The 27,888-nt window shown below is 43.2% G+C and overlaps 1 protein-coding gene across 3 annotated transcripts; it reads right to left on the reverse strand.

The window, feature by feature from the left end:
• Positions 1-27,805, reverse strand: LOC115192211 (tyrosine-protein kinase receptor Tie-1). 3 transcript variants are annotated; one of them, XM_029750453.1, is made up of 24 exons: positions 27,548-27,805; positions 26,420-26,728; positions 26,207-26,317; positions 25,816-25,971; positions 25,336-25,467; positions 24,963-25,103; positions 20,161-20,289; positions 19,834-19,979; positions 19,474-19,618; positions 19,048-19,206; positions 18,698-18,835; positions 17,831-18,121; positions 17,252-17,542; positions 16,540-16,733; positions 14,750-14,960; positions 11,651-11,764; positions 10,589-10,779; positions 10,106-10,219; positions 8,341-8,411; positions 4,681-4,721; positions 4,201-4,297; positions 3,941-4,040; positions 3,792-3,862; positions 1,783-1,870 (listed from the first exon to the last, which is right to left on the reverse strand). In XM_029750453.1, exons 1-23 carry the CDS (start codon positions 27,588-27,590, stop codon positions 3,806-3,808), a joined length of 3,381 nt encoding a protein of 1,126 aa, XP_029606313.1. In that variant the 5' UTR covers positions 27,591-27,805; the 3' UTR covers positions 1,783-1,870; positions 3,792-3,805. The 3 variants fall into 3 exon arrangements, with proteins under 3 accessions (XP_029606312.1, XP_029606311.1, XP_029606313.1); XM_029750452.1 differs by lacking the exon at positions 3,792-3,862 and having other exon boundaries at positions 1-1,870; positions 11,651-11,761; XM_029750451.1 differs by lacking the exon at positions 3,792-3,862 and having other exon boundaries at positions 1-1,870.
• Positions 27,806-27,888: the final 83 nt, after the last annotated feature.

Genomic DNA, 27,888 nt, shown 5'->3' on the forward strand with positions numbered 1-27,888 from the left:
TTTATGTGCTTCAGTCCAGTCAGTCACCACTGAGAGGTTTTATTTAAGAAAACTGAAAACAAAAACCTTTTCTCACAGAGTAGTTACAGTAGATACACCATCCAAAGGGATACAGGTAGCATACAGTATGTCACAAAGGTAAACAAATTGTCTGTATATAAGATTTATACTATACTTTTACAAGAAGATGATATATTCTATAAGGACACGTTAAGGAACAAATACAGTACAGTAGGTACATTCTTATGTAAAGCAAACGGCATAGGGGAGAGTGGGGTAAGTTGAGCCAAAGGGGTAAGCTGAGCCACCCTTGTTTCTAGGAAACAATACACAAAATTAATAATTTGACCAAATATTTAGGAAGAGGTCATCATTTCATGGAGTCTGTGAAGGAAGAAACCACATGGGAAAAAATGATAAGCAAGTTAGGTCCAAAAAACTGATTTTCACCAAGTCAAATACATTTATTGTGTTAGAGATTTCATGATGCTTTTATCTAAACCAAAGTAGATAATTTTAGGATTGTTCAATGCATCAGTTGGGGTTTCTAGATTACATTTTTTTTTTATTTAACTAGGTAAGCCAGTTAAGAACAAATTCTTATTTACAATGACGACCTACCCCGGCCAAACCCTAACCCCGACGACACTGGGCCAATTGTGCACCGCCCTACGGGAGCTTCAATATGAGGGCCTAAACCTAGCATGAAAGTGCATCCTTGTAGTTGTGTGGGCTAATATAGTCAAAATGTTTGCCTTGGGTTAAGTTGAGCCAATGGCAAGTTGAGCAAATTCAAGTGTTTTCTTTGCAGGCATAATGCATGACATTATCACTGGGATATGAGGTAACGACAGGGCCTATATTAAAAGTGTCAAAAACGAGAATAAAGTGTTTGTTAGGTGTTAAGCCTGTGTTAAAATATGCTTACGATGATTTAAAACATGTAGTGGTAATAGTTCATTCAGTACAGAGGTAAGTGGCACCAAGAGACCACTTTATTTGGTCACGCTATGTTTTCAAAACTAATGTTTACATGCAGATTTATTATTTCCAGGGATACACAACATCCTGAAATATATGTAGATATCGTTGATGGAAAGATACTATATTTCCCTTAATGGAGTGATGATGAATGTAAAAAATTGCTCAACTTACCCCACTCTCCCCTACAACAAAACAAGAAATAAGTGAATAGACAAGTGCTACATTGTTTTCCCCCCCCCCAGTCGGATCCATCTCAATCCATCTCAGAATGGACAGCTAACTACACGTGTGAGCATATGTCCACAAAAAAAAGTCCTCTCTCCGTTTGGATGAAGGGCTGAAAGTTCGTTGAGCACCCAACAGACTCTGGCAGTGTAATAGCATGTGACTCCGGCAGTGTAGTATCATGTCATGGAGCATCTTCCTTGTCCATCCTGTCCTTCAAACAAGGACCGCAACGTGTCCCACGTCTAGTGTCACATCTCCCAAACACGCCCAAAGGCAACCCTCAGCCCCACCCGCCAACCCACCTGGCAGGGTTGTTAAGCACGTCATGCAGCCCCTTATTCTTCTATACTTTCCTTCAGAAAGGACTGCAGTGTCCAGTTCCTCATCTCCCTTCCCAGCCCCCATAAGACCTCCACAGTGTCCTTTCACAGTCCTCCCTCTATACCCTTGTGGTCCAGGTGGATCGTCTGCTACTCCATCGGTCCCCACGTTGGGCAGCAGCAGGGGGGCGGCAGTAACGCAGGGCTGAGCCTCGGGGCCTCTCCCGTGGGCTACGTGACCTGCTGGGGGCTTTGGGGGCTGGTAGTCAGGCCTCCTCGGCCGTGGCGTCTATCCCGGCGTAGGTGAAGTTCTCGAAGAGCGCCATGTTCACATAGGCCTGGGGAGGAAGGTTAAGAGAAATGATGGTAGTTAGATAGTACACTCGTAGAAGAAAGTGTTCCAAAAGGGTTCTTCAATTGTCCCCATAGGAGAACCCATTTTGGTTCTAGGTAGAACCCTCTGTGGAAAGGGCTCTACAGTACATGGAACCGAAAAGGGTTCTACCTCGAACCAAAAGGGTTTTTACCTCGAACCAAAACTAGTTCTTCAAAGGGTTCTCCTATGGGGACAGCCAAATAACCCTTTAAGGTTTTAGATAGCACCTTTTTTTCTAATTGTGTACAGTCGTGGCCAAAAGTTTGGAGAATGACACAAATATTAATTTTCAAAGTCTGCTGCTTCAGTGTCTTTAGATATTTTTGTCAGATGTTACTATGGAATACTGAAGTATAATTACAAGCATTTCATAAGTGTCAAAGGCTTTTATTGACAATTACATGAAGTTGATGCAAAGAGTCAATATTTGCAGTGTTGACCCTTCTTTTTCAAGACCTCTGCAATCCGCCCTGGCATGCTGTCAATTAACTTCTGGGCCACATCCTGACTGATGGCAGCCCATTCTTGCATAATCAATGCTTGGAGTTTGTCAGAATTTGTGGGTTTTTGTTTGTCCACCCGCCTCTTGAGGATTGACCACAAGTTCTCAATGGGATTAAGGTCTGGGGAGTTTCTTGGCCATGGACCCAAAATATCGAAGTTCTGTTCCCCGAGGCAATTAGTTATCACTTTTGCCTTATGGCAAGGTGCTCCATCATGCTGGAAAAGGTATTGCTCGTCACCAAACTGTTCCTGGATGGTTGGGAGAAGTTGCTCTCGGAGGATGTGTTGGTACCATTCTTTATTCATGGCTGTGTTCTTAGGCAAAATTGTGAGTGTGCCCACTCACTTGGCTGAGAAGCAACCCCACGCATGAATGGTCTCAGGATGCTTTACTGTTGGCATGACACAGGACTGATGGTAGCGCTCACCTTGTCTTCTTCAGACAAGCTTTTTTCCGGATGCCCCAAACAATCGGAAAGGGGATTCATCAGAGAAAATGACTTTACCCCAGTCCTCAGCAGTCCAATCCCTGTACCTGATGTTTTTCCTGGAGAGAAGTGGTTTCTTTGCTGACCTTCTTGACACCAGGCCATCCTCCTTTTCGCCTCACTGTGCATGCAGATGCACTCACACCTGCCTGCTGCCATTCCTGAGCAAGCTCTGTACTGGTGGTGCCCCGATCCCACAGCTGAATCAACTTTAGGAGACGGTCCTGGCGCTTGCTGGACTTTCTTGGGCGCCCTGAAGCCTTCTTCACAACAATTTAACCGCTCTCCTTGAAGTTCTTGATGATCCGATAAATGGTTGATTTAGGTGCAATCTTACTGGCAGCAATATCCTTGCCCGTGAAGCCCTTTTTGTGCAAAGCAATGATGACGGCACGTGTTTCCTTGCAGGTAACCATGGTTGACAGAGGAAGAACAATGATTCCAAGCATCACCCTCCTTTTGAAGCTTGCAGTCTGTTATCCGAACTCAATCAGCATAACAGAGTGATCTCCAGCCTTGTCCTCGTCAACACTCACACCTGTGTTAGCGAGAGAATCACTGACATGTCAGATGGTCCTTTTGTGGCAGGGCTGAAATGCAGTGGAAATGTTTTTATGGGGATTCAGTTCATTTGCATGGCAAAGAGGGATTTTGCAATTAATTGCAATTCATCTGATCACTCTTCATAACATTTTGGAGTATATGCAAATTGCCATCATACAAATTGAGGCAGCAGACTTTGAAAATGTATATTTGTGTCATTCTCAAAACTTTTGGCCACGACTGTAGAATGATTTAGAGAACTAGGGTGAGGAATGCAATTTGAAGAGAAATTCTATCTACATTTACATTTAAGTCATTTAGCAGACGCTCTTATCCAGAGCGACTTACAAATTAGGACCCTCTCAGCCAACTCCTGAAAGACAACGCAAACAGGTCTGGAACCAGGTTACCTCTGTGCCCTATGGGATAGATCAGGGAATTGCTATCTTATTGAAAAGATGAGTCCTAAGTGAAACTGTAGGTGAATGTCTCCTTACCTTCCTGGCCTCCTGCATCCTGTTGAGCTGTACAGAGATCTGAGAGAAAGGAGGTCTCTCATGCGGCCGGTCTCTCCAGCACTGCCTCATTAACTCATACCTAAAAAAAAAAACAAATGAACCAGCTATAACGGTGCACGCATACAGTATACACATATACACACACCCCCTCCCTCCCTCTCTCTCTCACACAGACACACACACACATGCACGTGTATGCACACACAAACACACAGTTCCAAGCACAGGTCATCACTTACACTTCGTCGTCACAGTTCCTGGGCTGCTCCATCCTGTAGCTCTGAGGGAGTTTCTCATAGAGCTCAGCACAGGTCATCCCACAGTAGGGAGTACCCCCTGATACACAAAGAGAGGACAGGGGGAACGGGTCACTTTTACGGTGCTACAATGACACAGAGAAAGGAGTTGATTGACTCATCTTTGTCTTAGTCATTCTCTGTCATTGTCATGATTGTCATCATCATCATCATCATTATCAGGCGGGCAAGCCAGATGAGAGGGGGGTGTTCTGCTGACTCTCTGTGCATGCCTACTCTGTTAACTCTCGGCCGGGGAACCTTCCCCCCCTCTCTCTCTGGCGTATGGTGTGAAAGCTGTGGGGGAACTGGATATGTATTTTCTCACTGTGACAACCCACATTGCTAGGACTATGGGCTATTACTATTCCTCATTTAATAATGTGTATAACATTCACACAGCATCACTACACGTCAACTTACCTAAACTCACTATCTCCCATAGAAGTACACCGAAAGACCACCTGAGAAAAAGAAAGAGGGAGAGGAAAGAGAAAGAGGGAAAATATAGGAAGAGAATGAGGAAGATCTAAGTGATATTGAACAGTTAGTGGCCTTGTAATTCAATTATTTATATTTGTTAATTACATATTTTTACATTAGCTTGTGAATGCAACTGACTGATACCGAATCATTTTGTAATAGCACGACATGTAAATGCATCCTAGTGTCTTATTACAGTAAAATCAGATGACTTTATAGCAGCCTCACAACTGTAAAAGCAAAGAGAGAAACAACAAGTACTCTTCACTATCTGTACAGAGCCACCATCTGACTATGTGATTGTCAACTAACAAGATGTAGCCAACTCACTGCGAGTTAATCAGTTAACTGTCAGTCATTCTGTACAAATACAATGAGGAACCCATTGACTCAGCTTGAAGTAAACAATCTCTCCTGCTCTCTCTCTATCGCTTGCTCTCTCTCTCTCTCTCTCTCTAGCGGTCTGGTTATCTTTGTTTATATTCTGTGGTGTGTCACAAAATTAGTGCCTTTGCTCTCATCAACACAAGGCTAAACACACACAAACACACACACTTAGTGCTGTAGCTAGCTTGTTAACTTGTTTACTACAGAAACGTCTCTCCTCTTTGCTAACCTAACCAGCCTCGTTCGTTCCACTTCCTGTAGCTGTCCTAGGGCCTTCCAGTCAATTCTGAACCGGGTATAAATAGTCTGTGTTTGACAGGCTCTGTGTGGTAGTGTGGCTGTCCACTGGCTCTATGTTCCTCTTGGCAGGGCCGGTCCTTGCCATTGTGCCGCCCTAGGCAAGACCAAAAAATGTGCCCCTGCTAAACTAAAATAGTCCCAGTCAGCAAAATTAAGTCAAAGATGTCTAAAAGACGTCTTTTCCAGACAATGAAGTTAGGCTCATTTTAAGTTCTGAATGAAAGTAGAAAATACGTATTTTCCAGATGTTGAAAATTTGTATTTTCCGGACATTGAAATCAGGTTCCTTTTTGATTCTGAATGAAAGTTGAAAATACGTAATTTATAGACATCTATGTTTGGGCCAAATCAAGGCTGGTCCAGACCAGACAGAATCTGAACCAAACATAAACGTCTATGATTTGTGTCAGATTTGGTACGGACCAGACCAAAAACCAATGACCATGGATGTCGAAATCAAGGCCGGTCAGGACTGCACCAAAAAAAAGACATCCAAAAAGCGTCAGTGTTGGTCCGTGCTTACAGTGTTGCCTGAAATAACATTTTATGAATGCCCATCTATGTGGTAGGCCAAACATTTGTAAAACACCAAAAAAAGACATCGACTCGGGCTTACTGTGGTGTAGCCTACCATATCGCCCACTATGGAATTTTATGAACGCCCATCCATGTGGTAGGCCCACCATTTGTAAAACAAGCTGTTGCATTGGCTTTATTAGTCATTATTCCTGTGACTAATCAATGGGGTTATTTAAGCTCTGAATATCAGCTACCCAACTTCATCAGGAGTTATCGTGAGCCTATTTACAATGTGTTTACATAGAAGGAAATGCAGAAGTAGGCCTATTTTATTTTTTGCTATGATCAGCTTGTCCAAAATGTACAGATACAAACTTGAAACCACTAATCATGACAATGGGGTGAAACTCATTGACAACAGTTGTATCTGTCCATTCCATGTTGTTCATTTTACTTTGACCAGTCCTGTTTTTAGGATATGTTGTTTGTTAACACGACAGCACATTTTTTTGTTGATTGGGCGCCATTTTAGGTTAGGCTATTTGATCGGAGAAACCTGCATAATGTCAAAAGTGTCCGTCTCATTACACTGTCATACATTTTATCTCCAGCCTGTAGGCTACAGAAAAGGCCACATACTCTTCCTATCACATCCTATATCTGCTACACGATATCTGTTAGAGGATTTGTTCTTTGACAGAACATTTGGTGGAGCGCAGCAGCAATGTGTCTCTCCAACAGCACCCTGGAGGAGGAGCGCAGGGAATGGACAAGCAAAAGATTTTGTGCCCCTGCCTTTGACAAAGTGGGCACTGCTTATCACAGGGTGGCATCAGCGCTCACCTAAAAAGCCTAATCCTAATCCTGTCTAATGAGTGGGCTGGCCATGCCTCTAGGCTTCCTGGGTTCTGTTATCAGTTCCTCTGCATTATGTTAGCAGTTCACCATCGACTGGGGGGGAGGAGGAAGGAGGGGAACATGATTTGTTGTTTTGGACAGCCGGGTAGAGAGAGAGAGCAAAATTATGTGACTGCTGGCATTGTATTATCTTCTAGCCCTTACTGGAAGCTGTGTAAGACATGGCATAAGTGTCTAAGATAAATTAAAGATTTGTTCTATACTGGAAAAAAATATAAATGCAACATGCAAAAATGTCAAAGATTTTACTGAGTTACTGTTCATATAAGGAAATCAATCAATTGAAATAAATTCATCTATGGATTTCTCATGACTGGGAATACAGATATGCATCTGTTGGTCACAGATACCTTTAAAAAAAAGGTAGGGGCATGGACCAGAAAGCCAGTCAGTATCTGGTGTGACCACCTCACACCACCTCACATAGAGTTGATCAGTTGATTATGGCCTGTGGAATGTTGTCCCACTCCTCTTTAATGGCTGTGCAAAGTTTCTGGATATTGGCTGGAATCGGAACACGCTGTCGTACACGTCGATCTAGAGCAACCCAAACATGCTCAATGGGTGAAATGTATGCAATTGTGATCATTGTCCGTAGCTTATGCCTGCCCATACCTTAACCCCACTGCCAACATGGGGCACTCTGTTCACAATCTTGACATGAGCAAACCGCTCACACACATGGCGCCACACACGCTGTCTGCCATCTAAAACGGTACAACTGAAACCTGGATTCATCCGTGAAGAGCATACTTCTCCAGCGTGCCAGTGGCTATCTAATGTGAGCCTTTGCCCACTGAAGTTGGTTACGAAGCCGAACTGCAGTCAGGTCAAGACCCCGGTGAGAATGAGGAGCACGCAGATGAGCTTCCCTGAGACGGTTTTTGACAGTTTGTCCGGGTGGCTGATCTCAGATAATCCCGCAGGTGAAGAAGCTGGATGTGGAGGTCCTAGGCTGGTGTGGTAAACACAAGGTTTGTGGTTGTGAGGTTGGTTGGATGTACTGCTAAATTTTCTAAAACGTTGTAGGCGGCTTATGGTAGAGAAACGAACATTAAATTCTCTGGCAATACCTCTGGTGGACATACCTGCTGTCAGCATACCAATTGCACACTCCCTAAAAACTTGACACATCTGTGGCATTGCGTTGTGTGACAAAACTGCACATTTTAGAGTGGCCTTTTGTTGTTCCCAAGACAAGATGCACCTGTGAATTGACCATGCTGTTGAATAAGCTTCTTTATATGCCACACTTGTCAGGTGGATGGATTATCTTGACAAGGGAGAAATGCTGACTAACAGGGATGTAATCAAATGTTGTGCACAACATTTGAGAGAAATACGTTTTTTTGTGCGTATGGAACATTTCTGGGATCTTTTATTTCAGCTCATGAAACATGGGACCAACACTTTACATGTTGCGTTTATATTTTTGTTCAGTGTAGTTGAATATACGTTTCCCAGTCAGATACTCACACGTCACTCTTGGTGGTGTACACACTGTAGTTTAGGGACTCTATTGCCATCCAACGCACTGGCAACCTCCCCTGCAACACAAAGAGAAAAAGCCAAGACATCCCATTAGAAAGCGTGGTATAATTGAGTTGTAAAATTTGGTTTTAACCGACAGTATGGAGTATGTCTGGTACAGAATTATAAGGGTCAAGTCCTGTGCTTCTCTCTTCTCATTACTAGTTGTAAGGGAACATTGGTCTTGTAAGGTAACTTGTTGCCATGTCAAACACTCCTCTGCCCTCTTCAGTTGATACTTTTACGTCAGTCTTATTTCCCATTTCTGACATACTCTCCCCTCCATATGTACAATATTTGGACAGTAAAGCAAAATTTTTACATTTGGCTCTATACTCCAGCAAATGTTTTCAAAAGGTTTAGTATTTGGTCCCATGTTCTTTGCACTCAATGACTTCATCAAGCTTGTGACTCCACAAACTCATTGGATACATTTGCAGTTTGTTTTGGTTGTCTTTCAGATTATATTTGATGAAATAGAAACAAAATGGTGAATAACGTGCCATTTTGGAGTCCATTTTATTTGTAAGTAAGAATAGAAGATGTTTCTGAACATTTCTAGATTCATGTGGATGCTATGGATAACCATGGCTGAATTGTGAGAAATGACAAGTGAGAAAGTTAGAGGCACAAGGATCCCCCCCAATATATCAATAATCAATGTTTTGTTGTAGCCTCTGTAATCTTCTCACTCATCATTATTCATGATTCATTCATTCTGTTTCTTAATCATGGCATTATCAGGATAAATTTAGAAGTGTTCTATCTATCTCTATCTGTCTGTCTGTCACAACTCCTACCGAGGGTGGCTCCTCTCCCTGTTCGGGTGGCGCTCGGCGGTCGTCGTCACCGGCCTACTAGCTGCCACCGATCCCTTTTCCTTTTCTGTTTGTTTGGTCTAATTAGTTTCACCTGTTTTGTATTAGGCTTGTTAGTTGGGCTATTTTAGCCCGTAAGCCCGCCTGCTCTTTGTGCGGGCTTAATTCTTCCTTCCACTGTGTTCTGTGTGGTGGATATTATTATTATTGGGCGTTTGTATTCTGGTGCGCCCAGCATTTCGGGCGAATTACTTTTGTGCGTAACTAAAGCGCTACATTGAACTTTTCTGCCTCCTGCGCCTGACTCCGCACCCACTACGCCCAGACCATTACACCATCCACTCACTTACTCCAGTCATCATTCACCATTCAGTTATTTTTAGGCAAAACATAACCCAACCAAAACAAACTGGAAATGCATCCAACTAGTTTGTAGAGTCACAAGCTTGATGTAGTCATTGTGTGCTAGGAATATAGGACCAAATACTAAACTTTTGACTACTTGAATACACTAAGTGAATTTGTCCAAATACTTAGGACTTCTTCAAAAGGGGGGACTAGATACATAAAGTGATTTAATTTCTAAATGGTAAAACAGATATGCATGAAAATACCCTCAAATAAAAAGTGATGTTCTGTACTGTCGGCTCATATTAAACATTTAATCTCAAGTCCAAAATGCTGGAGTAAATAGCCAAATATAAAAATGTAGCTTCTCTGTCCAAATGCATACAGAGGGGAGTGTATGTAGTGCTATTGTGTGAGACACCATGCAACATTTTCACATTCTCTTCAGAATGTTCTATTTGATGTTGGCTGACCAATGATGATACAGACTAGAATCCTAGCTATTGTTCCTTAATGCACTGTGCTGTATGTGACTGAGCTCCCACCATGGTCTTTTTGACGTAGACCTCCTCCCCTCGGGACAGACCGAAGTCTGCTATCTTGGCCACTAGGTTGTCTCCCACTAAAACGTTCCTCGCTGCCAGGTCTCTGTGGATGAACTAGAGAGGGAGAGAGGAGAAGAGAGAGGGGGGGGGGAAGAGGGTGAAAACATGAAGCTCACATCTGGGAATATCATATGAATTTATGCTGAGAGGAAATCTACATTGATGTAGGTTCCTGTAGATTCCCTGTCATATTTATCAATCATCATTTGTGTTTTGAATAGCATTGCTGTAAAAAAAAATCTATGTTGTTTATATCCAAGTTTGGTAATATACTTTTTTTTACTGGTTCGCTAATACAGGACTAGTAAAGGCCAAGTACACTACTTTTTTTTCCCAATACATTTTTTAAATTCCGATTTTTCAGGGGCTGCAGCACCCTCAGCACCACTACTTCCCACGGCTATGCCTGTGTGTATACTCTACCTGTTTGTCGCTAAGGTAGTGCATGCCAGTAGCCACGTCGACAGCGAACTGCAGCAGTTGTTGTGAGGTGAGGGTGGAGGCTGTGCCGTGCTCCTTGGCGAAGGCAGGGTCTGTCTCTAGGACTCGGCTCTTACGCAAGAAGTCAAGCAGGTTTCCGTATGGGGCGTACTCAATAGCAATGTACAGGTACCCTACACATGTAGAGAGAGGCAGTTAGGGGAAAGTAAAGAACATTTATGATTTACTGGTACACTTAATGGAGAAGGTTGTTTAGCGAGATACCGTTTGCATAAAAGTTTGCCATGGAGAGGTAGAAAGGCATTAATGGAGTATCATCCTGTAATCCATAGAAATAGAATTTTAGTCCTGTGCTGTAATCATCATTATAAAACTGGTTGTTTGGATCCTGGATGCTGATTGGACGAGCAGTGTTCCAAGCCGTGCTGTATTGGCCATCACAGACACACCTCTGCCCGCTAACAGTTCCATCTGTGACTCCATAAGAATATCATGCTCAAGGCAGGAAGGCATTAACAGAGTATCATACTGTAATCCATAGAAATAGAATTCGAGTTCTGTGCTGTAATCATCATAATTGTATAGAGAGAGAGAGAATCACCCATGCTAAGTCGAGGCTACTTGAGAACCATTAGGATTGTGAAACACGGTGGTTTAATAGGATGTCTTTTTTTTTTAAATCTCCGGTAATGTACTTTCCACTCTAAACTTCCTCCCCACAATATGTTAGCAATCGTAGATCTTTGTACAAAGAGAAACAGGCAATTAAATTATTTCCCAAAACTGTCAGAAGTGGTTAGGAAATAGAAATTTCATGCTCAGAGTTTGGTCCAAATGTATATAAAGTAAGCCTATACGTTAACACAATGTAGTGTAACTGAGTTTGAAATTGAAATATTAAAATCACTATCAACATACTATAGCTATCATATAAGAATACAGACATATTTATTTAAATATTTCCTAAAGAGATACAATGTCCATACTTTAGTATAGTATCAATTAAGAGCATTGCCCAGCATGGCCAGTAGGTGGTGTGCTCACCCCTGTTTTCACAGGCTCCTATGAGGTTGATGATGTTGGGATGTTGGCCCAGTTTACACAACACTTCCAGCTCTCCTGCAAAGTCCCGGTGGTCATTCTCCGAGGCAAACTCTGCTTAAAACAAAACAGCACACACAGCAAGTTACAAACATGTACAGAGAAAGAAGCTTTGTAACATTATATCACTGACTTTAGACGTGTGTGTAGGAATGTGTTAGAATGTGTGTTTTGTTTCTTTGACTGTTATGTGTGTGAGTATGATTTAGTGATGTGTGTGTGTGTGTGTGTGTGTATGTGTGTGTGTGTGTGTGTGTGTGTGTGTGTGTGTGTGTGTGTGTGTGTGTGTGTGTGTGTGTGTGTGCGTGTGCGTGTGCGTGCGTGTGTGTACATGCTTGTGTGGTAGTGTAAGTGTGTGTCAGCGGAGGCTCCCCAGAGGAGGAAGGGGAGAACCATCCTCCTCAGTGAATTTCATTTTTTTTTTAAATAGTGAAACATAAAAAAAAATATCCTTTTTAGATAAAACTATACTAAATATATTCACATACACTACCGTTAAAAAGTTTGGGGTCACTTAGAAATGTCCTTGTTTTTGAAAGAAAAGCACATTTTTTGTCTAAAGAAGCAATATAACTGGCCTTCTTTAGACTAGTTGAGTATCTGGAGCATCAGCTTTTGTGGGTTCGATTACAGGCTCAAAATAGCCAGAAACAAAGAACTTTCTTCTGAAACTCGTCTATTCTTGTTCTGAGAAATTAAGTTCCTTTGTCCAGTGTCTGTGTTCTTCTGCCAATCTTAATATTTAATTTTTATTGGCCAGTCTGAGATATGGCTTTTTCTTTGCAACTCTGCCTAGAAGGCCAGCATCCCGGAGTCGCCTCTTCACTGTTGACGTTGAGACTGGTGTTTTGCGGGTACTATTTAATGAAGCTGCCAGTTGAGGACTTGTGAGGCGTTTGTTTCTCAAACTAGACACTCTAATGTACTTGTCTCCTTGCTCAGTTGTGCACCGGGGCCTCCCACTCCTCTTTATATTCTGGTTAGAGCCAGTTTGCGCTGTTCTGTGAAGGGAGTAGTACACAGCGTTGTACGAGATCTTCAGTTTCTTGGCAATTTACCTCATGGAATAGCCTTCATTTCTCAGAACAAGAATAGACTGATGAGTTTCAGAAGAAGTCTTTGTTTCTGGCTATTTTGAGCCTGTAATCAAACCCACAAATGCTGATGCTCCAGATACTCAACTAGTCTAAAGGCCAGTTATATTGCATCTTTAATCAGAACAACCGTTTTCAGCTGTGCTAACATAATTGCAAACGGTTTTCTAATGATCAATTAGCCTTTTCAAATGATAAACTTAGATTAGCTAACACAACGTGCCATTGGAGCACATGAGTGATGGCTGCTGATAATGGGCTTCTGAACGCCTATGTAGATATTCCATACAAAATCTGCCGTTTCCAGCTACAATAGTCATTTACAACATTAACAATGTCTACACTGTATTTCTGATCAATTTGATGTTATTTTAATGGACAAAAATTTTGCTTTTCTTTCAAAAACAAGGACATTTCTAAGTGACCCCAAACTTTTGAACGGTACTGTATATTCACATAATAATTAAAATAATTAATTAAAACACATTATTTTGCAATGAAGGTCTACAGTAGCCTCAACAGCACTCTGTAGGGTAGGGCCATAGGGTAGCCGGAGGACAACTAGCTTCCGTCCTCCTCTGTGTACATTGACTTCAATACAAAACCTAGGAGGCTCATGGTTCCCCCCCCCCCCCCCCCTTCCATAGACTTACACAGTAATTATGACAACTTCCAGAGGATGTCCTCTAACCTATCTGGGCTCTTGCAGCATGAACTAACATGTTGTCCACCCAATCAAAGGATCAGAAAATGGATCTAGTACTGAAAGCATAAGCTACAGCTAGCACCGAAGTGCATAAAATGTGGTCAGTAGTTGACGCAAAGAGAGAGAAAAACAATTAGTTGAACAGTTTGAACAAATTCATTTCTTTAAAAATGAAGGAGAAGCGAGAGAGAGAGAGAGAGAGAGAGAGAGAGAAAGATTTTTTTTTTTAACTTTCACTTAGCTAGCTAGTTTAGCCTACTCAAACACCCAGCTCAAACAGAGAGGGATGCTATGTTAGCTAGCTAGCTATGGCTATCCAACACTGGAACTCTTCCAAGTCATGGTAAGCTTTTGGTTTTATTTATTTATTGCTACCGGGGCCCTCCAGTGTAACTGCTAAACTGATGCTGACTGTATACTGTACTGCATGATTGTAGCGGGTTTACTAACACATTAGTTCTAATAGCTATGTTGACTATGGCGTTGCTAATGTCATTAGCTAATATGGTGACAACGTTGTAGACTGTGTTTAGCGGTTAGCGGTTATTAGGTTTGGCTTGGAAAGGTTTTTTCCCCTGGTCACAGACAGCTGATGTGTTGTGCACTGAAGTCCACAAGTGAAAGGAAAAGTTGAGAGGAGAGTGCGTAGATGCGAGAAGGAATTGTACAACGAGCAAAATGTTCATACTGTTTGTATGTGGCTGCTATGAAAGTGAACTGTGTTTACGTGTGATCAGGGGTGTAATTCATTCTGCCGATTCTGTTGAAAAATGTTTCTTAAACGGAAGCAAACGGAACAAAATTGGGATAAACATACCTGAATTTGTCCATTAGAAACTCTTGTTTGCAACTGTTGGACTAATGATTACACCCTAGATCAGCTAGATGCAAGCAATAGTGTGCAAGCCGGTATTGAATGTGTCAGTGTCTGTTACCTCGATTACTCAAAATGCTCTCTCAACCTGTGCACCTACGTTGTAAACTGTCAATCATAGACTAGGTTGTAGCAACATCATGATGGGTATAGGGAAAATTTGAGTATCATGTAATAGCCTAAACCTATCGATGTTACATTGAGCTGGGTGAATGGAATATGAATGACAGTCATCCAATATGCTGTAATAGAAATAAGGCCATGCTCATAAAAAATATATCATCCTCCTTAAACATCACCGACCGTCACTGTGTGTGAGTGCTTGCCTGTGTGCGTGCGTTGGTACATGTGTGTGTGGTACCTACTACCTTTTAGCATCTTGATAGCAGCGCTCATCTTGGCCCCGTCCTTCTTGATCATGGCCTTGATGACCTGGCCGAAGTTGCCCTCTCCGATCACATCTTCAAACTTGATGTCATCCCACTCCAGGATGGGGTAGGTGAGGGGCTCAGAGGTAGGCTTCGGCCTCCTTGTCAGGGTCAGGGTCCCAGAGTTAAACTGGAGGATGGTCTCCTCTCCCTACGGGTTGCAATGATAGCTTTGTTGGATTTTTTTTATCAAAGCATAGAAATGATCAGATTTGAGGTGTGTTTCTCATAACATGTCTATATGTGTAGTTTGAGATAGTGTGGAATGTTTATTTATCTAATCAGGTTATCCAACTTGTTAGTGAAGAAATATACAGTACCAATCAAAAGTTTGGACAGTTTGGCTGCTTTTCTTCAGTCTGCGGTCCAATTCATCCCAAACCATCTCAATTGGGTTGAGGTCGGGTGATTGTGGAGGTCAAGACAACCAATGCAGCACTCCATCACTGTCCTTCTTGGTCAAATAGCCCTCACACAGCCTGAAGGTGTGTTGAGTAATTGTCCTGTCTAAAAACAAATGATAGTCCCACTAAGCGCAAACCAGATGGGATGGCGTATACCTGCAGAATGCTGTGGTAGCCATGCTGGTGAAGTGTGCCTTGAATTCTAAATAAATCACAGACAGTGTCACCAGGAAAGCACCCCCACACCATCACACCACCTCCACCATGCTTCACCATCACACCTCCTCCTCCATGCTTCAAGGTGGAAACTACACATGTGGAGATCATCCGTTCACCTACTCTGCACCTCACAAAGACACGGCGGTTGGATCCAAAAATCTCAAATTTGGACTCATCAGACCAAAGGACGGGTTTCCACCGGTCTAATGTCCATTGCTTGTGTTTCTTGGCAGAAACAAGTCTCTTCTTCTTATTGGTGTCCTTTAGTAGTGGTTTCTTTGCGGCAATTTGACCACGAAGGCCTGATTTACGCAGTTTCCTCTGAACAGTTGATATTAAGATGTGTCCGTTACTTGAACTCTGTGAGGCATTTATTTGGGCTGCAATTTCTGAGGCTGGTATCTCAAATGAATTTATCCTCTGCAGCAGAGGTAAGTCTTCCTTTCCTGTGGCGGCCCTCATGAGAGCCAGTTTCATCATAGCACTTGATGGTTTTTGCGACTGCACTTGAAGAAAGTTCTTGACATTTTCTGGATTGACTAACCTTCATGTCATAAAGTAATGATGGACTGTTGTTTCTCTTTGCTTATTTGAGCTGTTCTTGCCATAATATTGAATTGGTCTTTTACCAAATAGGGGTATCTTCTGTATACCACCCCTACCTTGTCACTACACAACTGACTGGCTCAAACGCATTAAGAAGGAAAGAAATTCCACAAATGTACTTTTAACAAGGCACACCTGTTAATTGAAAATCATTCCAGATGACTACCTCATGAAGCTGGTTGAGAGAATGCCAAGAGTGTGCAAAGCTGTCATCAAGGCAAAGGGTGGCTACTTTGAAGAATCTCAAATATAAAATATATTTTGATTTGTTTAATACTTTTTTGGTTACTACATGATTCCATATGTGTTATTTAATAGTTTTGATGTCTTCACTATTGTTCTACAATGTAGAATATAGTAAAAATATAGAAAAAACCTGGAATGAGTAGGTGTGTCCAAACTTTTGACTGGTACTATAGTTTAGGTGTGTTTTTATGGCATATTTGTGTGTTTGTGAGTCCTCTCTCTCTCTCTCTCTCTCTCTCTTTGTCTCTCTCTCACCGATCCAGACTGGTAAGTGAAGGTGCGTCTGCGGTTGAGCAGAGTTTTGCGGATGCAGAAGAGAGCCAGCAGAGCCAGCAGGATGGTGACACAGGTGACCGTCACAGACCCCACCACAGCTACCAACAAATAGTAGCCCTCACTGCCTGGACGCCCCCCCACACCCTGGGTGGTAGGAGTGAAGTCCTGGGGACCTAGAGGGAGAGGTGATATGAGGAGATGCACACTCTTATGCAGTTGAACATTGACTATATCCTATTTATTATGTAAGTATCCTCACATTTTAATGTGATAGTTCACAAAAAAAAAATCTATGTTCACTCAAAAATTTCACTCAACATTTTTGGGACATTTTCAGACCTCAAATGTGTTCAAATGTCAAAATGAGTCCATGTCCCATACTATCTGTTGTTTAGATCCAGTTTTACACCTCAATCCCAAATGAGTGGGAAAGATTGGCATCTAAAGTGATTAAATGAGATGGAGGTACCCTTCTTTGTTATTCATTTGGGATTACAGTATTGCTTGATCTAAACAACAGATCATGCGGGATTCAAACAAACCTTGACATTTGATCGCTTTTGAGTTCTGAAAAGGTCTAAAAAACTTAGATTTTCAAGTAGAAATCTTTAAATCCATGTACTTTGAAGCCTTTTTAACAGGTTTAACACCTTTTACTCCATACATGTTTTTTTTTTAAACCATCTCTCACCATCTCCCTGGGTCCTGGCATGGACAAACTTGCTCCACTCCCCGGGTACTTTAGAGAAGGCCCTCACTCTGAACTGGTAGAGAGTACTCCCGTTGAGCGCTGTCACATCTTTAGCTGTCTTGTTGCCATCGTCTGTGTCGACCCAGGGGTGCAGGCTGCCCTGACCCACCGGCTGGTACTCTATGATGTACTTCACTATGCCCCCGTTAGGGTCCTCAGGGGGCTGCCACTTCACCTGCACTGCAGACACAGACAGGGGCAGGGCCTGGACGTTCCGAGGAGATGAGGGACCTGGGGGAAAGAGGGGAGGAGAGGGACAGAGAGGAGACATCAGCGGGGTTAGTATTGGTCAGAAGGTGTTAGCTTAGGCTACATGGCTATTGCCAAACTGTACCATTAAAGTGCTTGAATTTCTTTCTGGATTTCCTTAGTAAGTCATCCATTCCTAAATGTACTTTATTTTATGCACCCATCTTTAACCCGGACACAATATGAGGGCAGGGGGAGCCACCAACCATCCACCAATGACAGTCGTCAACACTCACTGCTAAGCCAATAGGAGGAGCTCTTGTTTGTTACCCTGGCTGTTTATGCGGACGTTGTACGGCTTAGAGGCGGGACCCAGACTGCCACAGTTGAGCAGTCTGACGACCACTGTGTAGTCTTGGTGGTACTGCAGGTTGTAGAACTTGGTGGAGAGCACATTGAGCAGGGTGGTCTCCTCTCTCAGCATCTCTCCTGAGGGGGAGGGCCCGAAGAGCTGCACTAAGAACCCGCTGGCCCTGTCCGCGTTGCCATGCAACAGCCAGCGCACAGTGGCGTTGCGGCCCTCCAGCGAGCTGAAGTCAATCTCTGGTCGAAGAGTGGGCTCTACAGCAGCAACACAGAACACACAGTCATGGAAAGGTCCTCCAGCCTGGGATACTTTCTCCTTCTCCTATTTACTGAGACACAGCCTCTCGTTTACAGATGGGCAAAGAACATTCTGATTAGGTCACTAGACAGAATTAAAGAACCATTCTTTCAGATTTAGAACCTGCACTCAGCTGTCCACTTGGACACACACACACACACACACACACACACACACACACACACACACACACACACACACACACACACACACACACACACACACACACACACACACACACACACACACACACACACACACACACACACACACACACACAACCTGCAGCATCACCAATTTACTACATTTACATTTTAGCAGACGCTCTTATCCAGAGCGACTTACGGTAGTGAATGCATACATTTCATACATTTTTTTCCCCCGTACTGGTCCCCCGTGGGAATCGAACCCACAACCCTGGCGTGGCAAACACCATGCTCTACCAACTGAGCCACACGGGACCACAAACCTCTGCTCTGACTATTGCTTTTCGACACCGCAAAAACGAATCCCGGCGTACTGTTGCTGCTCACCTGGACAGTCAGTCTCCATGATGGCCTCAGGCCCCAGAGTCCCCTCCCCTCCCTCCCCAGGACGGGTCAGCTGGACACGGACGTGGTAGCGTGTAGATGGCTTCAGATTCATCAGCGTTATAGGCTCTCTACTGTACACTAAGAGACAGGAACACAGAGAGATAGAGAATCAGACAGGATTAGCCATATAGAGTAGGGATCTAATATCGATAATGACAAATTGGCAAATTGTCTTGCATTGTTTTGAGGCAAGGCCATTTTTCCTGTGAAATGGATGATATATTATGTTGCCAGGATAGTAGTTGTAACTCCCGTGACTTTACATGAGATCAAACGCCATCTGTATGCACCTATGATGGAGGACCAGGAGTCTCCTGTCTCCATGGGCTTGTAGAGGAGCTTGGTGGAGTCGATGGGTCCGTCTCCTCTGTAGGACTCCACAGGCAACACCACCAGCTGCTTACTCCTCTTCTCCAGCAGCTTGGGAGGGGTGCTGGGGAACGGTGGCTCTGGCGAGAGAGGGGAGTAAAGTGGGTGAGAATTTGAGTAATGGGTGATCTGATGAGTCTCAACCAGAACATTAAATCCATATCGCTAGACCATTTCTCAGTGTATATTTAGGGCTGGTTTCCCAGACACAAATCAAGCCTAGTCCTGGACTAAAAAGCAAGTTCAAGTCCAGGACTAGGCTTCGTCTTTGTCTGGAAAACCTGCCCTCAATGTTAAGCACCTCACATTGACTGATATAGACCAGTAAAATACTTTTCTCTTCTCACCTTTGACAATGAGGTTGAACTTCCTTGAGTCTTGTCCCCCATTGGTGGAAACCCTACACTCCCATAACCCAGCATGCTCAGTGGACAGACGGGGAATATCAAACTGCGCTGTGCTCTTATTGGAATCCATGGTGGTACGAGACGCCTGAAATTAGAGGTCCAAAAATATTTTGGTAAGGCTGCTTACAGTCTGAAGTAATGTTGAGCCAACTGACATTATCATAACAAATATTGACATATTTTCACTATTACAAAAACATTGAATTTCACCAAATCTCACTGACTACACCATCACAGTTTGTTTCCCAGTAATTGAATAATCAAATGTAAAATGACCGCCCATCCTTCCATTGCCTCTACCTTGAGCACAGTGCTGTCCAGTTTGCGCAGCTCAATGCTGGTGTGGCTGGGCAGGGGGTTGCCTGTGGCGGAACACAGGATCTTGGGGCTGGAGTGAAGGTTCCACTCTAGACTACTGGCCATGTTCAAGATCTGGGGGGCACGGTCTGATGGGAAAGAAACAGATGATGAAGAGGAAGATGATAAATAAGGTGATGATTATGATGTTGATGGCGAAGATGCTACTGCTACTTGTGATAATGTGATTAATATTGATGTTGGTAGTGTCAATGGCGATGAAAAAGAGGAAGAGCGCAAGGACAAGGAGGCGGAAGTAATGCTACCTACCTGATTTCTCACAGTGCTGTCCTCTCCAGCCAGTGGGACACTGACATCCACTGAAGTGGTTACACACTCCACCGTTCTTACACTTACAGCGCAGCCTGCAGTCTGCCCCGTACATGTCCCTGTGGCAGACTGGGGAAGAGGGGGAGAGGTGACATTAGGATGGGAAATCCTTGTTGGGATTCTGATAAGTCTGTCGTGATGGAATTGCTACCTGATATGGCTATGCATGTTATGTACTCTATGTATCTATTTCAACACATGCAATCATGTTGATAGGTTGGTTGTACAATTACAATCAATATTAATTGGGCAATCTAAGATATGCCATAAACCTACATACAGTTCATTAGGAAAGTATTCAGACCCCTTTACTTTTTCCACATTCTGTTACGTTCCAGCCCTTTTCTAAAATATATTTTTTTTTAAATTAGTTTTTGTCAATGTATTAAAAATAAAAAACAGAATACTTATTTACATACAGTGGGGCAAAAAAGTATTTAGTCAGCCACCAATTGTGCAAGTTCTCCCACTTAAAAAGATGAGAGAGGCCTGTAATCATAGGTACATCATAGGTACACGTCAACTATGACAGACAAAATGAGGGAAAAAAATCCAGAAAATCACATTGTAGGATTTGTAATGAATTTATTTGCAAATTGTGGTGGAAAATAAGTATTTGGTCACCTACAAACAAGCAAGTTTTCTGGCTCTCACAGACCTGTAACTTCTTGCTTAAGAGGCTCCTCTGTCCTCCACTCGTTACCTGTATTAATGGCACCTGTTTGAACTTGTTATCAGTATAAAAGACACCTGTCCACAACCTCAAACAGTCACACTCCAAACTCCACTATGGCCAAGACCAAAGAGCTGTCAAAGGACACCAGAAACAAAATTGTAGACCTGCACCAGGCTGGGAAGACTGAATCTGCAATAGGTAAGCAGCTTGGTTTGAAGAAATCAACTGTGGGAGCAATTATTAGGGAATGGAATACATACAAGACCACTGATAATCTCCCTCGATCTGGGGCTCCACGCAAGATTTCACCCCATGGGGTCAAAATGATCACAAGAACGGTGAGCAAAAATCCCAGAAGCACACGGGGGGACCTAGTGAATGACCTGCAGAGAGCTGGGACCAAAGTAACAAAGCCTACCATCAGTAACACACTACGCCGCCAGGGACTCAAATCCTGCAGTGCCAGACGTGTCCCCCTGCTTAACTTCTTTGGGATAGGGGGCAGTATTTTCACATCCGGATAAAAAACGCACCCGATTTAATCTGGTTACTACTCCTGCCCAGTAACTAGAATATGCATATAATTATTGGCTTTGGATAGAAAACACCCTAAAGTTTCTAAAACTGTTTGAATGGTGTCTGTGAGTATAACAGAACTCCTATGGCAGGCAAAAACCTGAGAAGATTTCATGCAGGAAGTGGCCTGTCTGACAAGGTGTTGTTGTTCATGCTTCTGTTTATTGAAGAGTCAGGATCTTAGCTGTAACGTGACACTTCCTACGGCTCCAATAGGCTCTCAGAGCCCGGGAAAAACCTGAACGATGACGAGGCAGCCTCTGGCTGAAACACATTATCGCCTTTGACAAGTGGTCTATCAGAGGACAATGGAATTAGGCTCGTGCCCGATTCGACCCCGTGCAGTATTTTCTTTCGGCTGTTTACCTAATTGCAGATTCCCGGTCGGAATATTATCGCTTTTTTACGAGAAAAATGGCATTAAAATTGATTTGAAACAGCGGTTGACATGCTTCGAAGTACGGTAATGAAATATTTAGAAATTTTTTGTCACGAAATGCGCCGTGCGCGTGACCGTTATTTACCATTGGGATAGTGTCTAGAACGCACGAACAAAACGTCGCTGTTGGAACATAACTATGGATTATTTTGGACCAAACCTACATTTGTTATTGAAGTAGAGGTCCTGGGAGTGCATTCTGACGAAGAACAGGAAAGGTAATCAAACTTTTCTAATAGTAAATCTGATTTTGGTGAAGGCTAAACTTGGTGGGTGTCTAAATAGCTAGCCCTGTGATGCCGGGCTATCTACTTAGAATATTGCAAAATGTGCTTTCACCGAAAAGCTATTTTAAAATCAGACATATCGAGTGCATAGAGGAGTAATGTATCTATAATTCTTAAAATAATTGTTATGCTTTTTGTGAACGTTTATCGTGAGTAATTTAGTAAATTGTTAGCAAATTCGCCGGAAGTTTGCGGGGGGTATGCTAGTTCTGAACGTCACATGCTAATGTAAAAAGCTGGTTTTTGATATAAATATGAACTTGATTGAACAAAACATGCATGTATTGTATAACATAATGTCCTAGGTGTGTCATCTGATGAAGATCATCAAAGGTTAGTGCTGCATTTAGCTGTCTTCTGGGTTTTTGTGACATTATATGCTAGCTTGAAAAATGGGTGTCTGATTATTTCTGGCTGGGTACTCTGCTGACATAATCTAATGTTTTGCTTTCGTTGTAAAGCCTTTTTGAAATCGGACAGTGTGGTTAGATTAACGAGAGTCTTGTCTTTAAATAGCTGTAAAATAGTCATATGTTTGAGAAATTGAAGTAATAGCATTTCAAAGGTATTTGAATATCTCGCCACAGGATTCAACTGGCTGTTACGTAGGTGGGACGAATTGACCATATGACATTGGGAGAATGTCATATGGTCAGATGAAACCAAAATATAACTTTTTGGTAAAAACTCAACACGTCGTGTTTGGAGGACAAAGAATGCTGAGTTGCATCCAAAGAACACCATACCTACTGTGAAGCATGGGGGTGGAAACATCATGCTTTGGGGCTGTTTTTCTGCAAAGGGACCAGGACGACTGATCCGTGTAAAGGAAAGAATGAATGGGGCCATGTATTGTGAGATTTTGAGTGAAAACCTCCTTCCATCAGCAAGGGCATTGAAGATGAAACGTGGGTGGGTCTTTCAGCATGACAATGATCCCAAACACACCGCCCGGGCAACGAAGGAGTGGCTTCGTAAGAAGCATTTCAAGGTCCTGGAGTGGCCTAGCCAGTCTCCAGATCTCAACCCCATAGAAAATCTTTGGAGGGAGTTGAAAGTCCGTGTTGCCCAGCAACAGCCCCAAAACATCACTGCTCTAGAGGAGATCTGCATGGAGGAATGGGCCAAAATACCAGCAACAGTGTGTGAAGACTTACAGAAAACGTTTGACCTGTGTCATTGCCAACAAAGGGTATATAACAAAGTATTGAGATAAACTTTATTATTGACCAAATACTTATTTTCCACCATAATTTGCAAATAAATTCATTAAAAATCCTACAATGTGATTTTCAGGATTTTTTTTCTCATTTTGTCTGTCATAGTTGAAGTGTACTTATGATGAAAATTACAGGCCTCTCTCATCTTTTTAAGTGGGAGAACTTGCACAATTGGTGGCTGACTAAATACTTTTTTGCCCCACTGTAAGTATTCAGACCCTTTGCTATGAGACTCGAAATTGAGCTCAGGTGCATCCTGTTTCTATTGATCATCCTTGAGATGTTTCTACAACTTGATTGATAGAGTCCATCTGTGGTAAATTCAATTGATTGGACATGATTTGGAAAGGCACACACCTGTCTATATAAGGTCCCACAGATGACAGTGCATGTCAAAATTCAAGCCATGAGGTTGAAGGAATTTTCCGTAGAGCTCCGAGACAGGAGTGTGTCGAGGCACAGATCTGGGGAAGGGTACTAAAAATATCTGCAGCATTGAAGGTTCCCAATAACACAGTGGCCTCCATCATTCTGAAATGGAACCATTTTGGAACCACCAAGACTCTTCCTAGAGCTGGCCGCCCGGCCAAACTGAGCAATCTAGCGAGAAGGGCCTTGGTTAGGAAGGTGACCAAGAACCCGATGGTCACTCTGAATGAGTTCCAGAGTTCCTCTGTGGAGATGGTAGAACCTTCCAGAAGGACAACCATCTCTGCAGCACTCCACCAATCAGGCCTTTAGGGTGGAGTGGCCAGACGAAAGCCACTCCTTAGTAAAAGGCACATGACAGCCCGCTTGGAGTTTGCCAAAAGGCACCTAAAGGACTCTCAGACCATGAGAAACAAGACTAATTGGTCCGATGAAACAAAGATTGAACTCTTTGGCCTGAATGCCAAGCGCACGTCTGGAGGAAACCTGGCACCATCCCTACGGTGAAGCATGGTGGTGGCAGCATCATGCTGTGGGGATGTTTTTCAGTGGCAGGGACTGGGAGACTAGTCAGGATCGAGGGAAAGATGAACGGAGCAAAGTACAGAAAGATCCTTGATGAAAACCTGCTCCAGAGCGCTCAGGGCAAAGGTTCACCTTCCAACAGGACAACGACCCTAAGCACACAGTGAAGACAACGCAGAAGAGGTTTTGGGACAAGTCTCTGAATGTCTTTGAGTGGCCCAGCCAGAGCCCGGACTTGAACCCGATCTAACATCTCTGGAGAGACCTGAAAATAGCTGTGCAGCGACCCATCTAACCTGATAGAGCTTGAGAGGATCTGCAGAGAATAATGGGAGAAACTCCCCAAACACAGGTGTGCCAAGCTTGTAGCGTCATACCCAAGAAGACTGGAGGCTGTAATCACAGGTAAAGGAGCTTCATTCGCAAAATGTCTAAAAACCTGTTTTGCTTTGTCATTATGGACTATTGTGCGTAGATTGATGAGGGGAACAAACAATACATTTTAGAATAAGGCTGTAACGTAACAAAATGTGGAAAAAGTCAATGGCTCTGAATCCTTTCTGAATGCACTGCATAGCAAATGAACTCACGTCTGTTGCAGTGGTTCCCAGACCAGCCACTGGCACAGGAGCATCCGTAAGGGTCAGCCAGGCAGAACCTCAGCCCTCTACAGTCCATCTCTGGCCTGCATGACTCCTGGCAATTAAGCCCAAACATTCCCTCTCTACAGGCTGGGAGGGAATGCAGTACACATAGATACAGTACAGGACTGGTACAGTTACTTCAGACAGTTTGGCAATATAATATACTTGCCTTTACTAACACTTATACGCACGCAAGCACACACACTATTGCTAATTTGTAGTATGTGTCAGCTTCAACAACTATAATCTTATGCTTTAACATATTGCCACCCCCCCCCCCCCCCCACACACACACACAAACACACACACACACACCCACCTGTCTCGCAGCGCATCCCCATGAACCCCGGTGGGCAGATGCAGTCCCCGTCCCGGTGGTGACACACCCCTCCATTGAGACACTCTGGACAGTCCTTGTCACAGTCGGCACCCCACTTCTTACTGCCACAGTCTGTGCAAGACAGTAGAGGAGCGTCAGTGGCCAACCCACCCAAATACAAGCACCTCATCCATATGTGAATCATCATACATACTCTTGTAATGGTCAGTATTAATAAATATGTTAATAACACTATTAACCGAGTACTAACAATGTACATTCAAAGATACAACCAATCAAAAATGTTTCAGAGGAAAAAAATAACAAAATGTATTGGTCAAGCTGATATCCAGATGGAAAATAGATAAACAACAGCACAGACAGTATACCATCAGTAAAGTGTATCAACACCATCATCCACACATATCAAGTGTGTATGTCTTGTGGGAAGTGTGTGTAATGAGAACAGCCCTACTGTACCTCTGACAATCAGCCTCATCCAGGCTCCATTGATGGGACTGTCTCCCACGAAGCTGGCGCTGTAGATACCCTCGTTGGCTTTAGCCACGTCCTCCAGGGTTAGTACAGCCGTACTGTTGGACACATCACCCCAGTGGGTCGTGTAGAAATAGTTACCTGGTTTTACGACACAGCGAGTCAGCATGTAGGACAAGCTCTTAATAATGTGAATACGTTATAATCCACACGGTGGGGCTACTTTATACTTGTTATAAAATACAAAAGGGAATGATTAAACAATGCCTATATTGCCATCGTCTCATTTAGATGAATCTATTCCCTGCTCACACATAAATGCCTGCCCTTCATCCATCCACCCATCCATGCCTCCCTCTATCCCTGTGTGACTCACCATTGTATTTCCAGGTGACGTCTCTTCTCTGGGAGCTCAGGACCTGCATGGCCAGGTGAACTGTATCTCCTCTGTTTGCTGTCACCGTGAGGTGGGCCGGGACAAACAGGGCTGATAGGAACAATACAGAAGAAGACAAGTTAACTCTCTCTCTCTGTCTCTCTCTCTCACACACACACACACACTCTCTTTCAGTTAGAGCCTCTTCCTTACCTTTGGCAAAGTTGTTGATGAGTGTCACTTTACCCAGGTTTATAAGAGGATCAGTTCCCTGGGACGCATGGCAGTAGAAGATGCCTGTTTGGTCCATCACACCCACGAACTCGTTCGCCACCACCTCCTTGGTCTTGGGCCTTTTGACTCGGTAACGTGGCCGTGAGGAGAGGATGAGGATGCTGTTGTCCTTCTTGATGTCCAGGTCTAGCTCTGCTGCATCCCGCTCCCCAGTGAGGCAGGAGATGGAGAAGAGCTGAGGGGTGGAGGCCTCAGCGTTGGAGATGACGGTCAGGTCTGTCACCGCACCTGTAGGGACGAGATGGCGCCACTCATTTGATACAGTCATCTGAACTGTTATGAGTTGAAACAAGAAAGGGCAGCTACTGTAATGACCTATTGCTTATTACAATCTGATGTAAGATCAGTTTATCTACTCTAATCTAAACAAACATTACTAGACCTTAGGGCAAGGTTAGTTAAATCTTACCCTACGACTACCAGGTCTAGAATACTCCTGGTTTTCTGTTCTACCTAATAATTAATTGCACCCACATGGTGTCCCAGGTCTAAATCTGTCCCTGATTTCAAGGAAATAATGAAAATAAGCAGTGGAACTGGCTTGAGGTCCAGATTTTTATTTGAAGGCTTTAGGCCAGGCATAACACAACAACCTTTTGACACATTCCAGTTACATTCTGACCTAGGATCAGGTCCCCCAACTTAAATCATTGTGAGCTAAATAACAAAACCATATGGTGGGTCATTTTGCTACATTAAATCCAATGACATTCCTGTTCTGTGGCATTCTAGACCTGATCTACAGAACAATGGCAGGAAACTGGTATGAGCTCCTGCTCTCTCAAGGGGCTGCTGCCTTCTGCTTTCCACTTTGACTTTTATTGTAGCCCGTCATTTGTTGTGTCAAATTCATTTTGATGTTCAGAAATCGTAGTTAGGTTTGCCTTGCAAAAGTTAGACTTTCTGGGGTTACTGTAGGTTACACTCTCTGTAGACATTGTTAATATAATAAGGACAAGCACCTTGAGCCATGTACTGTAATTTTAGAAGATAATAATTGATTTACCTATTATTTCTAGGATACAAATAAGATAGTTTGACTTTTACCTGACACATGGATGAGGCACAACAAAAATAAGATGTAGATCATAATTGTAATCCTCACAGCGGCGATTCTCGAAATCAGTTGTGTCTAATCCAATGATTTAATTAAAAGTAGACACTTCTACATTCCATCGATGGTCCCCAGTGCGCCAAAGAACCGCGCGTCTCTGCGCATTTCCATACATTCCAGTAACTGTTTTTAACGATAATTCTGTCCCTGTTTCTGTTCCAGACCGTTTCACATTCTCCTCTCCAATCTGAGTGTTCTGAATCTGTTGTTCGTAAAATGGGGTTACTCTGGGTGGGAGAGGAAGGAAGAGCGTCACGAGGGGAAAGAGGTCGCT

Source organism: Salmo trutta, chromosome 4 (genome assembly GCF_901001165.1).
Source record: "Salmo trutta chromosome 4, fSalTru1.1, whole genome shotgun sequence".
NCBI classification, from domain to species: domain Eukaryota; kingdom Metazoa; phylum Chordata; class Actinopteri; order Salmoniformes; family Salmonidae; genus Salmo; species Salmo trutta.